This window comes from Coffea eugenioides, chromosome 1, assembly GCF_003713205.1.
Source record: "Coffea eugenioides isolate CCC68of chromosome 1, Ceug_1.0, whole genome shotgun sequence".
NCBI lineage: Eukaryota > Viridiplantae > Streptophyta > Magnoliopsida > Gentianales > Rubiaceae > Coffea > Coffea eugenioides.
The window spans coordinates 47,282,743-47,295,756 of NC_040035.1; the positions used below are offsets into that span (position 1 = coordinate 47,282,743).

General features: G+C 39.1%; 3 protein-coding genes across 5 annotated transcripts; 2 read left to right on the plus strand and 1 right to left on the minus strand.

Moving 5' to 3' along the window:
• The first annotated feature begins 3,545 nt into the window (after positions 1-3,545).
• Positions 3,546-4,401, plus strand: LOC113749656. 2 transcript variants are annotated; one of them, XM_027293477.1, is made up of 3 exons: positions 3,546-3,666; positions 3,932-3,994; positions 4,145-4,401. In XM_027293477.1, exons 1-3 carry the CDS (start codon positions 3,595-3,597, stop codon positions 4,340-4,342), a joined length of 333 nt encoding a protein of 110 aa, XP_027149278.1. In that variant the 5' UTR covers positions 3,546-3,594; the 3' UTR covers positions 4,343-4,401. The 2 variants fall into 2 exon arrangements, with proteins under 2 accessions (XP_027149278.1, XP_027149287.1); XM_027293486.1 differs by having other exon boundaries at positions 3,546-3,660.
• A 1,079-nt stretch (positions 4,402-5,480) lies between these two features.
• On the plus strand, positions 5,481-8,672 carry LOC113783184 (nuclear pore complex protein NUP35-like). Of its 2 annotated transcripts, none has more exons than XM_027329260.1 (4): positions 5,481-5,617; positions 5,936-6,544; positions 7,223-7,334; positions 8,200-8,672. In XM_027329260.1, the coding sequence occupies exons 2-4, from the start codon at positions 5,949-5,951 to the stop codon at positions 8,503-8,505; spliced, it is 1,014 nt and encodes a 337-aa protein (XP_027185061.1). In that variant the 5' UTR covers positions 5,481-5,617; positions 5,936-5,948; the 3' UTR covers positions 8,506-8,672. The 2 variants fall into 2 exon arrangements, with proteins under 2 accessions (XP_027185061.1, XP_027185054.1); XM_027329253.1 differs by having other exon boundaries at positions 5,482-5,617; positions 5,933-6,544.
• A 227-nt stretch (positions 8,673-8,899) lies between these two features.
• LOC113783195 (CASP-like protein 3A1) lies at positions 8,900-11,799 on the minus strand. The gene is made up of 3 exons (XM_027329271.1): positions 11,445-11,799; positions 10,331-10,466; positions 8,900-9,280 (listed from the first exon to the last, which is right to left on the minus strand). The coding sequence occupies exons 1-3, from the start codon at positions 11,726-11,728 to the stop codon at positions 9,065-9,067; spliced, it is 636 nt and encodes a 211-aa protein (XP_027185072.1). The 5' UTR covers positions 11,729-11,799; the 3' UTR covers positions 8,900-9,064.
• Positions 11,800-13,014: the final 1,215 nt, after the last annotated feature.

The window sequence follows — 13,014 nt, forward strand, 5'->3', positions numbered from 1 at the left end:
TGATAGAGGCAAAGGGTTCATATTGGCCATGGTACTAGAAAATGGGATCCTAAAATCAATGTTTTGAAATCGGACCAACCCGGTCGATTCGACCAGTGAAACCGCGAATTGACCAACCATGCCTCCGGTTCAGTTCAATTTAAAAACCCAAGAATTAATTGAATCGGTAAAAATCGAGAAGTTCAACCGGGTCGAACTGTGAATCGAAAGATTTTTCGGCTCACTCTTCGGTCCGAGTTTAAAAGCATTGCCTAAAATGCCATCTTATATCTCTGCAAAGTGTAAGGGCATTTATATTATAAATCTTGTTAGAACTTTTCGTGGTTTATCAGAAGTTTGTGATTTGGTCTTTCAAGCGGGAAATCAAGGAAAACCATTCTTAATTGTTGGTACAAAAAATAAAGCAGCCGATAGAGTTTTTACCAAAGAGGTTTAATTTTTTTCCCAAGCCAAGATAGTGTTTGATAGGTGAATTATAATAAGATTAACCCGATACTTATCTGTAGATATGTGTAGACATATTTGTACGCACGCAAACACATACATATTGATTATTGCTACTTACACACTTCATGTATACTTTATTTATGTTTTTACTTGTATATACGTGTGCACTTATATTTATATATCTATTTACCTATACAGTTATATTTCTACAGTTTTCTGCTTAGTTATTGTATTACTGATCCTATATTTATGGTTATTGGGTGTATTTTCACTTACCAATATATCCATTTTCATATGCTTTTTTTTTCAACGGCAAACGGGAAGAAATGTCATCCCTGTTACTGTTATTATATATATATTAATAATGGAAGAGGAAAAGAGGGAGCGTTTTTGGATTATGAAATTATGAGAAGTGGAGAGATGTTATAGTCGTAGCACGCAAACAACTTCGTCTGATTTTCGTCTTGTCTCATTAGCTTTAGAAGTTAGGGTAAAGAGTAAAAAAGATGGTAGAAAACAGAAACAGCAGGCCGACACCGCCACTTTAGAACTTAGGCAAGCAATAAATTGGAGCGGCCTACCCATCTATCATAGCATATACTATAATGCACGCAAGCTACTTGTTCTGATGAGGAAAACAATCAGAATACATGACACATGCTAGTACTTGAAAGTACAATGTATGTACATATTGAAAGGTCACAAAAGTTTCACTTGCCCGGGACCATGCATCATGCATGGAGAGATCGTATCGTATGTACTTATTGTATATCAACTCAAATTTCCATGATTTGTGTTGTGGGTTCAATTTTGATGAGTGAAAATGATGGCCGGAGGGGGGGGGGGGGGGGTACAGGTAATATAGAGACGGACGTGCATGTGGGAGATAAGAAGCAGCACATGCAGTGAGTGACGGGCACGACTGTTTTGTGCAGGCTGTTCTGGATAATATATCCAAAGTGTGTGTCTTAGCAATGGCTCTGTGTCCATGTCTTGGGATCTTTCCATGTTATTTGATGACCGGACGCCTTTGTTCTTGTCTCCAGTCTTTACCCTCCACATTCCACTCTACCATTTTCCCTCCCCACCACCCAAAAAAAAAAGAAAAACCATTGCTTCACTGACAACGACTCTGATTACTGAAAGAAATGTTAGGATAAGATAAGTCGACCGTCAAGTATAAGCCATCTATGCTGATTACTGAACCATATAACAGTCGGCACAGCTAGCAAAAAACAAGACGGAGGAGTTGAGCTGAACATGGTGCCGGCCGGCCAACTAGACTAGAGGTGAGTCTAGAATAGATGGGCGAATGGCCCCATCCCTCGGATCGACCATCGGTCCGTGGGGTTGCTGCCTGCCATGCTTCAGCAAAAAAAGGGAGCACAAAGTATTTGTATTTATTGTAGCGAAATAACCAAAAGGAGAAACTTCATATGAATGAATACATGCGTTACGAAATGCGCAATTTGAAGAACACCATGTATGAAATGGATATGAAGAATAATAAATATATATACTTCCATAGGTATATCAAATGAGAAAGACAGTCTCAAACAATAAGCGTACTTTTGTAACCGAAGAGATATCCATGTTACCATCAGCTGACTGGAAAAATTAGCAGAGAGGGAGAGATAAAGTATGAAATAAACATATAGTACTTAGCCTCTGACCACAGGACAATGGTAATTATTTCCTTAAAAACAAAAGAGAAATCAACTTGTTAGCTGGACACGTGCCTAGATCCACTACAATAGTTCAGCAATTAATACGGACCATTCTACAATTTGTTGAAGCATTTTGCTGCATGTTAGTATTTCCAGAAGCAATCAAATGAGGATGGTAATTATGCGCGCTTTTAAAGGTCGTTCATTTTGCATAACGTGCCGGCACGAGCTTTCGCTCTTTTACGTTCTACTACTATTACTTAATGATGATCTCAAAGAAAGCGTTGATCTCAAAAGAGCTATTGGGAGCTTAATCGCTTAATAATTAAGGGCAAACATTAAAAGTCTCTGTAATGAAACATCAACTCATGGTGTATGCTCCCCTGGTGCCAAATTCTGGTTACAACTCACAAGTTACAAGAAAGGTTGCTTATGAACTTTGAAATCGACACTACAAGATATATTCTGAAACCCCCCCCCCCCCCCTTCTTCCCAAAAAAAAAAAAACTACGCGCTATATATATTAGTTTGTTCAAAGGCTCAACTTCCTTTCTGTGTGGACTAGTTAATGAATTAAATACATAGCTCTATGCTCGGTCAAAATGAATAGGATGAATTGGGCTTTTAGCCAATTAGTTTTTTTTTCCACTTGGGGGTATCTCAACTTTTCGGCCGGACTAATCCCCTAAAACTATACAGACCCTTACCCCAAAAATATACAGTAAGACAGCACATGGAAGTCGATCGCGGGATTTGTTAGTAACTAAGACTATGAAACCAGCCGGATTACCCGCGGATGGCCTGTTAGCCAATTAGTTGGATGGATACTTGATTTATAGTTTAGTAATTTTGGAGTTCAATTAAACTCGCTATTGATAAATATTATGAGAAAAAAAGAGAAAGAAAAACTTAATTGTAGGTTCACTTATTTCATTGGATTGATAGTACATATTTTAACTACTTGCAATTTACATTGTTTAAGCTTTCAATAAAATTAAAAGGAGAAAAGGTATAGTAATTAGTAATTCCAGTTACTTACTGTAGAAGGCAGATCAAAATTTTGCAGTGACTCTTTAGTCCTTCAGCACTTCGCACCAAGAAAAAGATAGCACGATATTTGATCAATTCTCATCTCAAATTCCCAACTAACCAATTGATTGCACGAAGCATTGACCTCGTAAATTTATGTGCATGCTCAGATTTAAGATAGCCAGTCCATCGTTAACCAGGGAGGGAACGTTGTCAAGCCCTAATCACGGGTTGCAAGTGCTAAGAAGCTCAACTTTGCTTCTCCACCTCAATTTTCGGAACCCAGAGTCCACTAGATTCCGTGATTCCAACTAAGAAGCCGAACGATGTCATCATCATGGGCTACATCTATATAAATATGCATGAATGGGGCAAATGTATTGAGAACTTGCACTGGGCTACGACCCAAACCATTTGCAACAACTTTTCTGAGTCTGCTGGTGTCTCATCAATGGCGAACTTCTGTTGTTCTATTGAATTGGAGCCCAGAACCCTGAGACAGGGGCAAATCGACCAAGCTAGGGTCAAGTCTCTTTCTCATGGTGTTTTTCCTCCATCCTTTTTTTTTTTTTTTAAATGGAAGTCTAATTACAAGCTTAGCTTCTTTCATTTTTCTTGTAACAACAAGTGGATTACCCAAAATCTTGCCATTTATTAAGAATGATAAATAAATAACTACTATCTTCGTTCATTTGGTTGAGATTGTCGGATCGATTTTCTTTTGGATGACTAAAGCGTGGCACGAAAGACACTTCTTACATATGTTCTTTTAAATGTTTTGAGTGCAGGAAGTTGCTGTCGATATAATGCAGAAGAAGGAACAAAATGAAGCATCTAGCATTTTGGTCGAGGTAGGGTTGTGCTGCCTACTGATGAACTGCGTCTTCATGAACTAGAAAAACATCCATTTTCCATCAAAGTTACTAATAAGTTTCTTTTTTCGGATTGATTTTCAATTTTAGAAAGATGGATGATACGAAATATGTGTGGTAAATTTTCAGGGACTGAAACCAGTTGCTTCAATCAAGGAAATGGTAATGGTTGTGCAGGAAACAGACATGCTACACAAAGAGGATGAGGCTAAGGACAAGATCATCAATAGCATAACTGAGACATGCTGCCAATGTTCATGCATTTCTACCACGATTGATTCTCCAAATCAGTCTCTGCTTAAGGAGCCTGGTTCCGCTCCCTTCTAAATATTAAATAGCACCTTTATTCAACTTTAAGAAAGGCAATCGTGATTGTTCTTGTTCAATCTTGGAAAGTGCTCATAGTATTTTTTTTCTATGGAAAATTGTATGTATTTTCAATAATGACTTTCGAACTTCGCTAGAAAGAAAATCAGTATGGTCGGGTGGGTTGGAACTTGGAACGCACCCATTCACAAAAACTGAAGTGCAGTGTTACCTGAAAAGAAGATATCGAGCTACAATTGGTAGTTGCCAATAATGTTCAATATTAGTCCAAAGCAACTTTACAAATGTATGCGTCCGTGCAGGAAACGTCAAACAAGAGCAACGGAGTTCTGATTTTGGACAAGTTAATCTCCACAAGATAATCCCACCAAGCAAAAAGAGATTAGTGGAACAATAATAGATGACATACACTAGGGTTGCTGCCATGCTTCTTGGGAACAGAAGGCATCAAGACTTGGCAACAATTTTTATTTTAATTTATTCTTCGGGTTACTAATTCAACAGTAGAGTACTCGACTTATAAGTGCAGCTAGTATCTTTTACATATTTAGATGAAACTAAGGATTCATCTATGTACCATCGGTAAAGTTTGGAAGATCACGACTGATCCTAAAAGAGAATGAATGGAAAAAATAGTATGTCGAATTGAGGGAGAATTTTGAAAATATTTCATTTTTATTGGATCAATAAAAAAAAACCTGGTTCCAATCCTTGGAATGGAAGAAAATAAAGTTGGGTTGAATGAATAAATGAATAGGATCTCGCGGCTTCAATTAATTATAGGAAAAGATAAATGATCAATTTTGGAGGTTCGATTTTCTGTTGTAGTAAGAAAAAGGGTTTTGGGGAGGGGGAGGGGGTCGGTGGAGAAGAAATCGAAGTCAATTGATTTGTTTGAGGATAAAATGCAAATGTATTGCCTCATGCGGGACAGAATTTCATCATTAACAACACATGAGCAGCCAAGCGTTAGTTTTGCCTGATTGAATTTTTTTACTTACTAATAGTAATACATTTTGTACATGGTTGCAATTATGTACGAAAGGCTATAATAGTCATTTCATTGGAAACTTCAAAATTGAAAATTCTCGAGGTCTCGTTTCTTAGCGTTGAGCGGACGCCTTTTACCCGTTTGAATTCTGCTGATGAAAACTGGACGAGTCTAGGGTTTCATCCCCCTGCTTTGCTTGCTGCTGGGGCAACTCAAAGTCCCGGTATTAATCTCCTAATCAAAGGCCCCAAGCAATATTCCACCACTCCACTGCCTCATTAAAGGTAATCCAACTCTTTTTTTTTATCTCTTTTCGCTGATCTTTCGGCTGGAATTTCCTGTAATTGATTCAACCTCCAGCTCATTTGAGTTGCTTTCCCCTTAGTTTAATGGTTTTTTTTCCACATAATTTGGAGCTTATGCATTTTTACCCCGAATTGAAAACTGATTATAATAGCTGCTTAATAGAGGTTAATTTCTCTTGATTACAAAATTGGCGTATGAATTCGAATTTATGCCAGTGGTTTACAAATCTGTTTAAATAAAAGTGAGCGATTAAAATAATTGAAATTGAGCTAGTGTTTTTCTTTTTTTTGTAGAAGGTGTAAAATAGAAATGAGCACAACAATACAGAGAACTCCCAAATCCGGGAGGCAGTCTTTATTCTTCCATGATTTAGCTACACCGGTTTCATCTAGAAAACCTGGCGGAAAATTTGCAACCCCGGGTCAGGCAGCCGCTGTATCGGCCCTATGGCGTGAAAATTTTGCCAACTCTGATCTTCCGCCTCCACCAATGTTCACTCTTGAAGACCGGTCGGATTTATCTCCAGAATCTGGAATTCCTGACTATCCAGTTTCTCCTGGGGTCGGGTCAGATCCAAGAACACCACTGCGTAGTTTTGGCAGGGAGTTTTCAACTCCTAAGAGCAAGTCTGGACCCAGCACTTCTTATGCTACTACCATGGGAAAGCAGCAGCAGCAGCAGAGTCAGCAAACCCCAGTGGCAAGTTTGAGTTGGTGGTCGCCTTCGAAGAGTGGTGGTAGTACTGAGCAGGAGGATAAGGGAAAAGGCTCACCTGTTGAAGGTGTAGTTCAGCCTGGTGCATTAATTACCCTCCCACCCCCTAGGGAGGTTGCAAGACCAGAGATGAAGAAGAATTCAGTTCCCATAGGTAGCCTGGATGAGGAGGAGTGGGTGACTGTCTATGGGTATTGCTTCGTTTCTCATGTCTCTTAATTTCCAAAGTATTGTTGAACTTATATTTGGATTAGTTTTACTAAGACTGAATCAATGGATGGAAAAAAGCAACAGCCTAGTAACATAGCTTTCTACATACTGAAGAGTGTTGATATCTTCTGGAGTGTTACATTTTATTACCGATCTATACTGTGGTAGTCCGTATATTTAAAATACAGAGGTAGGTTTTCAGAGGATCATAGTCTCTTTGGAGTCTGTATGCCCTTGGCAGCTCCTGCCAGTAAACCTCCTGAAGGAAAAAGCTAAAAAAATGTTTACATCTAGTTTTGTCAAAATTGGGTGAAATGGCTTGATCAATTCAGTTATGTGAATTACAAGGTTGTCAGTTAGTTACTCTTATAAGTGTGTGGCATCGACATTTTCAATTCTAGATGAAAATCTATTTGGGAAGTAGACTTGGTTAATGGATGTAGGGTAAACTTTCATAAGCAAAGTTGTCTGATGGGGACTATATGATATCAGTCATGTTGCGCTGTTGGGTAATCTGCTTCTGATACTTTTCTTTTGGTCATCTTTTATCACTTTTTCTTAATTAGACATTTCATCATATAGAGATAATATATTAGTTTGGCCACATATTTAAATGTTATTGATCCCTTATGTATCTTATCAACCATTTCATTTTACAGATTTTCTCCAATAGACACCAATTTAGTGTTGCGGGAATTCGAAAAGTGCGGGGTGATTCTGAAACATGTCCCAGGACCAAGAGATGCTAATTGGATGCACATTCTCTATCAGGTAGCTGAATATTACGATAAGGTTAACAATCAAGGGCTCCTTGGTTTTGTATTAAAATGGTCTAGTTCTTTTAGTGTTGATGGCTTCATGTTGCACTAGGATATGGAGTGGAAGTTCCTGTTTTTCCATTTTGACGCATTAAATTCTTTCCCCTTGGCAACCAAATATGGTGGTCAGAGCAAGTACTTGTTTAACAGAGAAGACGTTGGAATTCTGAATGTGTCCCTGGTGTTCCTTTACGAGAATGCCTCAACAAGTTCTTTTTCATTTTTACTTCAGGGGAGAAAACAGTTTTTTTTTCCCTTTTAGCGTCTGCTTTCTTTATGGGCTTTTGATGCTGCAATTGTCCTTAGAGAAAGCATGAAATATATCTTTCCATTGACAGAAGTGTTAGAACTGGATTGTCTGTTCATCTAGGAACACCAGGATACTTTTGCAGCTTGCTTCCAAGATTTATGTTGATTTCTCACTTGTATTGATTTCTGTTGCAATTCACTCTCTTGTTAGATAGCTATTTTCCTGTATCTTTTGTTAAGTGATTTTGGAAGGAATGGCTGGACATAGACCTGCATTTTGTTCACTTTCACTAGTGACTGCTTTGTGCCAAGTCCTCCTTGTGATGATTGACCCTGTAGTTTTAATCTTACTTTGTTCTCTGATATTTGGAAAAGTAAAAGCAGCTGGTTTCACTTCTTTATTGCTACACACAAATAATTTAGACTTTTGTCATGTAGTCGACAGAATAGTTGCAGCAGATCCTTGAGCTGAAGCTTTCAAGAATTAGTTCAATATCTATACTTTTGGCAAATACATTAATCTACCTTGCTTTGTAATTCTAACATAACGTCACTGCCTTGCGGTGCAGAATCGCGCTGATGCTCTAAAAGCCCTCAGCAAAAATGGGATGCAAATAAATGGAGTTCTCATCATTGGGGTGAAACCTGTGGATCCAATGCAACGCCAGGCTCTGAATGAAAGGATCAACAATCTAGGATTCATGACTTTACCCCCTGCACCGTCTAATCGAATCTCAGAGTCAAATTTATCTAGAGCTTCCCCTCATCCATACTATCTTCAGAATGGAAGTGCCAGCAAACAAGCAGGCGGGACTGTTGCCGCTCCTGCCAAATCCTTGGTGTCTAAAGTTGTGGACTTGATGTTTGGTGTCTAATTCATTTGTATAATGTCTCTGTAGTCAATTGCAATTTTCGACATTCCCTCTCCCAGCACTGCATGCGGCTGTCTCAATCACTTCCCATTTGGTTGAGTTTAAACGTTTTTTTTTTCTGAGTTTTACTTTATATTGAGTAGCAGTAATTTGGGCTGGTTTGGGAGAAAGATTTGTTTTCTTGTTATTGTCGGTGCAAAAGTTGTAGAAGAATACAATATATTATACATGGTTCCGAAAAGATCATTCATCAGCATATAAGAATGCTGGAATGCTTCTGTGGCGCCTAACGTTATTCGAACTGGACCGAGAAGTGATTTTTTACTAGTTTGTTTATTAGGAGAAAAAAAAAAAAGGAACCCACGTAAGATATTCCGACTTCTGAGCTATACTTCAGTGAAGAAATGTTCATGATCTCTCAGATGGATCATAGATTAAGCAGTCAAAAGTCAGTCTTCGTTTATTTCAAGAGCATGGATTTGAACTGCAGAATCCGCTGAATCAGTCAGAACATGCCTTGAGCCATTATAATTACATGCCAATGCAGGAAGAATAGAAAGCTCTAGTACTTGGACAGCCAGACGACATCAAGAACCGTTGAAATGGCAAGGAATAAAGAACTCAAGAATGCAAAGGCTATTGATGCTGCAACCCGGTCGCAGAAACCATGCAAGGGTTTGCAGAAATTTGGAAGAGCTGAATGTCGGATCCCTGTACGATTCAGATTGGTTACTCCTGATGCAGCTGATCCAGCACTCAGCATTGCAAAAGCAAAGACCTACAAGTACAAGATTAAGGCTAGGTAGACGTTTAGTACAAGAGCCACAAAAAGACGAGTGATTATTTAGGAACTAATTCCTGCTTATCAGGCATCTCTTTTGCCTTAGTTTCAAACTTTTCAGAGCATATTCGATGTAAACTATGTTCCACTGTCCGTGTTACCATGTTCATGCACATTTACTATGTTCCACTGTCCGTGTTAGAAACTACGTTTACAGGGATAAAAAACAAAATATTGTCAAGCAAGCATTTGAACCCCAAAGATGAAAAAAAAAAATGCAAAGTGAAAAGTCGCACCCTGACATTGTACATCAAGGGGGCTGCTCATCAATAATTGACCAGAGTAAATGACCAACAAACACCAGGAAGATTCTAAAGCCAAGAAAACTGTTCCAACATCAGTGATAAGTTATTAATGGCAAACAAAAAGTTTAGAGGTTGAAGTAAAATATTCTTTCAGAATTCTGTTTGCAACTCCCAAATAGCATTTGTAAAAGAATCGCCTGATTGCTGAAGTTTAGCGTTCTAAAAAGTTTGAGTTTCAGAACACCTAGGAAAGCAGGACAAATAGCTTGGGTAGCTTGTCCAAATTTACTAGTTCAGTGGTATCTAAATGTATGGAGCACTAATGAGTTTTCCGTCCACTCCCTCAGAAACCAAAAAGATTAGTTCAGTGGTATTTAAGAGTATGAAGCATGAATGAGATTTCCATGCTTTATTCTCAGTATTCTCTTTTTACTTCTTTAGGATTCATTTCTAGGATCACTTGATTGATGCGACAATAAACCACTTTTGACTTTTAAGCTGCGATGCACAAACTGTGGGCTTGGCAAGGAAAGGCAACCATTAGAAGTGTAGCAGTTAGGAGGAGTATCATATTATCTTCTTCAAAGTCTGATTGGTCAAGTTATCAAAAAAGAACTTAGCCACAAGATTTTAACAGGATAATGATGAAGAAAGGAGGATAGGAATTGAGTTAAACCCAGACTTGACCAAAAAATAAAACACTTAGATTCGTAAATTTTCCAACTGGTACACCCTCAATTACCTGATCCCCAGCGAAAATAAGCCAAGCATGATTTCGAGAAGGAATGACTGGCGATTTTCGTAGAGATCTTGATCCGCTAATAAGCAGTTGAAGCAAGGAATGAACTGCAACAGCTGCCGAAACTCCAACCAGGTACCTGATCTCCATCCATTCCCATTACTCAACCAGTTTATGATTCATAGAGCATTTCAAGACTTTTAATCACGATTAAATGACACAATACAAACGTATCAGCTTCATGCAGGCTTTTCAGGCAATAAGAACACATTAATTAGAACAAAACATACATTTTTGAATTTCAAATGTCAGGTTCAAGGCAATTACTTTGCCACTCACTGCCGACACCTTCTTTTATTGTTGAATTTTAAAGATCTTTGCTCGTGGACGCGAGGAAAGGAAAACAAGCCAAACTGACTGATTAAAACTCTCAAGCAGGTAAATCGCATTAAAATACTAATGATAATACAGAAGACGAGGAAAAACGATACGTAGAGACTAATTGAAAATAAAAAAATATACACGCAGACATAGCTTACTTATAAATCCAGAAATAAGGCAACACATGAGGACAATTTTGGACGCTCATGTCCAGAAAACTATCACGGGAGCTTGTTTCCGTAAATAATAGTAGTGCTATGTGTAAATGTCCTTGAACTTAGGAAAGCGACAGTTTCAAGAATTTGTCTCCACTCACCACAAGTACATAACTATTCAAACTCAGGTGGCTTCCGAAGAAGTAGCTGCAATTTCATGATCTTCAGCATTTGTACAATTCAAACTTAGATAGACAGCCTCACAATTTTACTGAATTTCAATCCTAGTGGACTGAAGAATCAAATTAGTTGAACAAAATTTTGAGTAACAATTGGTTAGATGATCATGCATGCACATTATAAGAACGGAAAATTTCCTTGAAAAGTTAACATGACAAGATCCCACTATCTTGCCCGTGAAAAAAGGATTTCTTAAAAAAATTTGAAAATGCAAGATCACGAAATGTAAGACCAGCGGACTAGATTCTTGAACTAAACGGAAAAACCCAAAAGGGAAAAGGATATAAATCACACTGTAGTAGTGAAAGAAAGCAGATTTCAGGGCAGAAAGGGTAGCTTACTCGAAAGAGTCAGAGAAGGACCAGTTGGAGCGGACAGGGACGTTAAAACCATAAAGGGAGAGGGTGGAAGCTTGTTTAGCAGTGGCCATCAGTGACAGTGCCGTGACTGAAGTTAAAAGGCACGCCAGGCGTAAAACCACGTGGGCGATGTCCATTTTGCCATGAACGCTCCGGCTGGGCCTCGGGGCTACCAATGGGCCGCTCATTGTCCCCATCTCTGCTGCTACTTTCATCTCCGGCAGCTGAATGTTCACCGCCTCCCCTGCGTTCTTAGCTCCGTTCATTATTGTTGTTCTTGTAATTTTTTTCTCTTTCTTGGGTTTTCTTGGTTGTATCACCACAGGAGAAAAGAGGGTTGAAGAAGGAAAGTAGTTCTAACTTCTAAGGAGTGTGAAGGGGCTTTAGAAATGAAGGAAAGCCGGTAAGTGGTGGGGTCTGGGGGACACTTGGGAGGTGTACGAAATGATACACGTGTCTTAAGGAGGTGTCGGTCAATGGAGTCAAAATCCACTGCAGAGAGTACCCGTGACTCCTGATTTAACGGTATACTGTAGTACACTGGACTAGAATGGACTGTAGAGAAGTAATAGGGGTTTAAGGGCTTAATATTTAATACCCCCGAAAACAAATTAAACGGAAAAAGTTGTTGAGTAATTGCTGTTTAGACCTAACATTCATATCATGATGATGGATGCGTTTCTTTTAATTTTTAAATCATACAATTCAATTAGCAGTGCTAATTATTCCTTTTCTGCTTTAGCCGACGAGTAGAAAGAAATGAGAAGAAAAACCATTGTTCGTGCAACTGTACACTTTCGTAAGGGTCTCAAAATTTCCAAATACAGCTTTGTCGCATAAGGCATGTGGACTTGGACTTGGCCGATCTCCGTTGAATTTTCTTTCTATTTTTTCGTAGTGCACACTTCAATATATGGCACGTGTCCTCATTTTATTAATAATGATTAGGATTATTTAAATTTAAAATAATTATATCCCTTTCTAATAAATAAAAACACAGTATCATATATCCCCAGTTATGCATTATAAAAAATAGAAAGAGAATCCATTAAAAAAAAAAAAGCACTGCAGAGGCCCCGTCCTGGCCTATACACGTGGCAGCCCAGGAAGGTCTGAGTTGGGTTTAGACACCGGGCCCATGGGAACCATCTCGCGGCCCTCCGCCGTTAGGGCTCCGAGGGGCTCCAGAGTACAATCCCGCATAGGTCGGGATTGCTCCCCTTCAGTGCGGGATTGAGGCTATTCTGGGCAGGTTCCGAAACGTATGGAGGTCGGACTCCTAAGCAGGTATAAATAATGAAACGAATCGACTGCGCAAGGTACGCTCACTATTGGACAATTACTCCCGACCGTTCTACTTCCCGTGAACCTCACTCACCGGAAAACTAACTTGACCGTCGGAGTGCCCTCGGGGACGACCTCAGGGCCCCTGTTAGTTCACTATCTTGTTTGTCTTTCAGGCTTAGGACGCGCTTTTTCCATCAGCAAGCCGAGCTCATCAGCTCAGCTCGGTCCGGGGAAGTTCCGTGCTTCTTCAGTTGGCGCCGTCTGT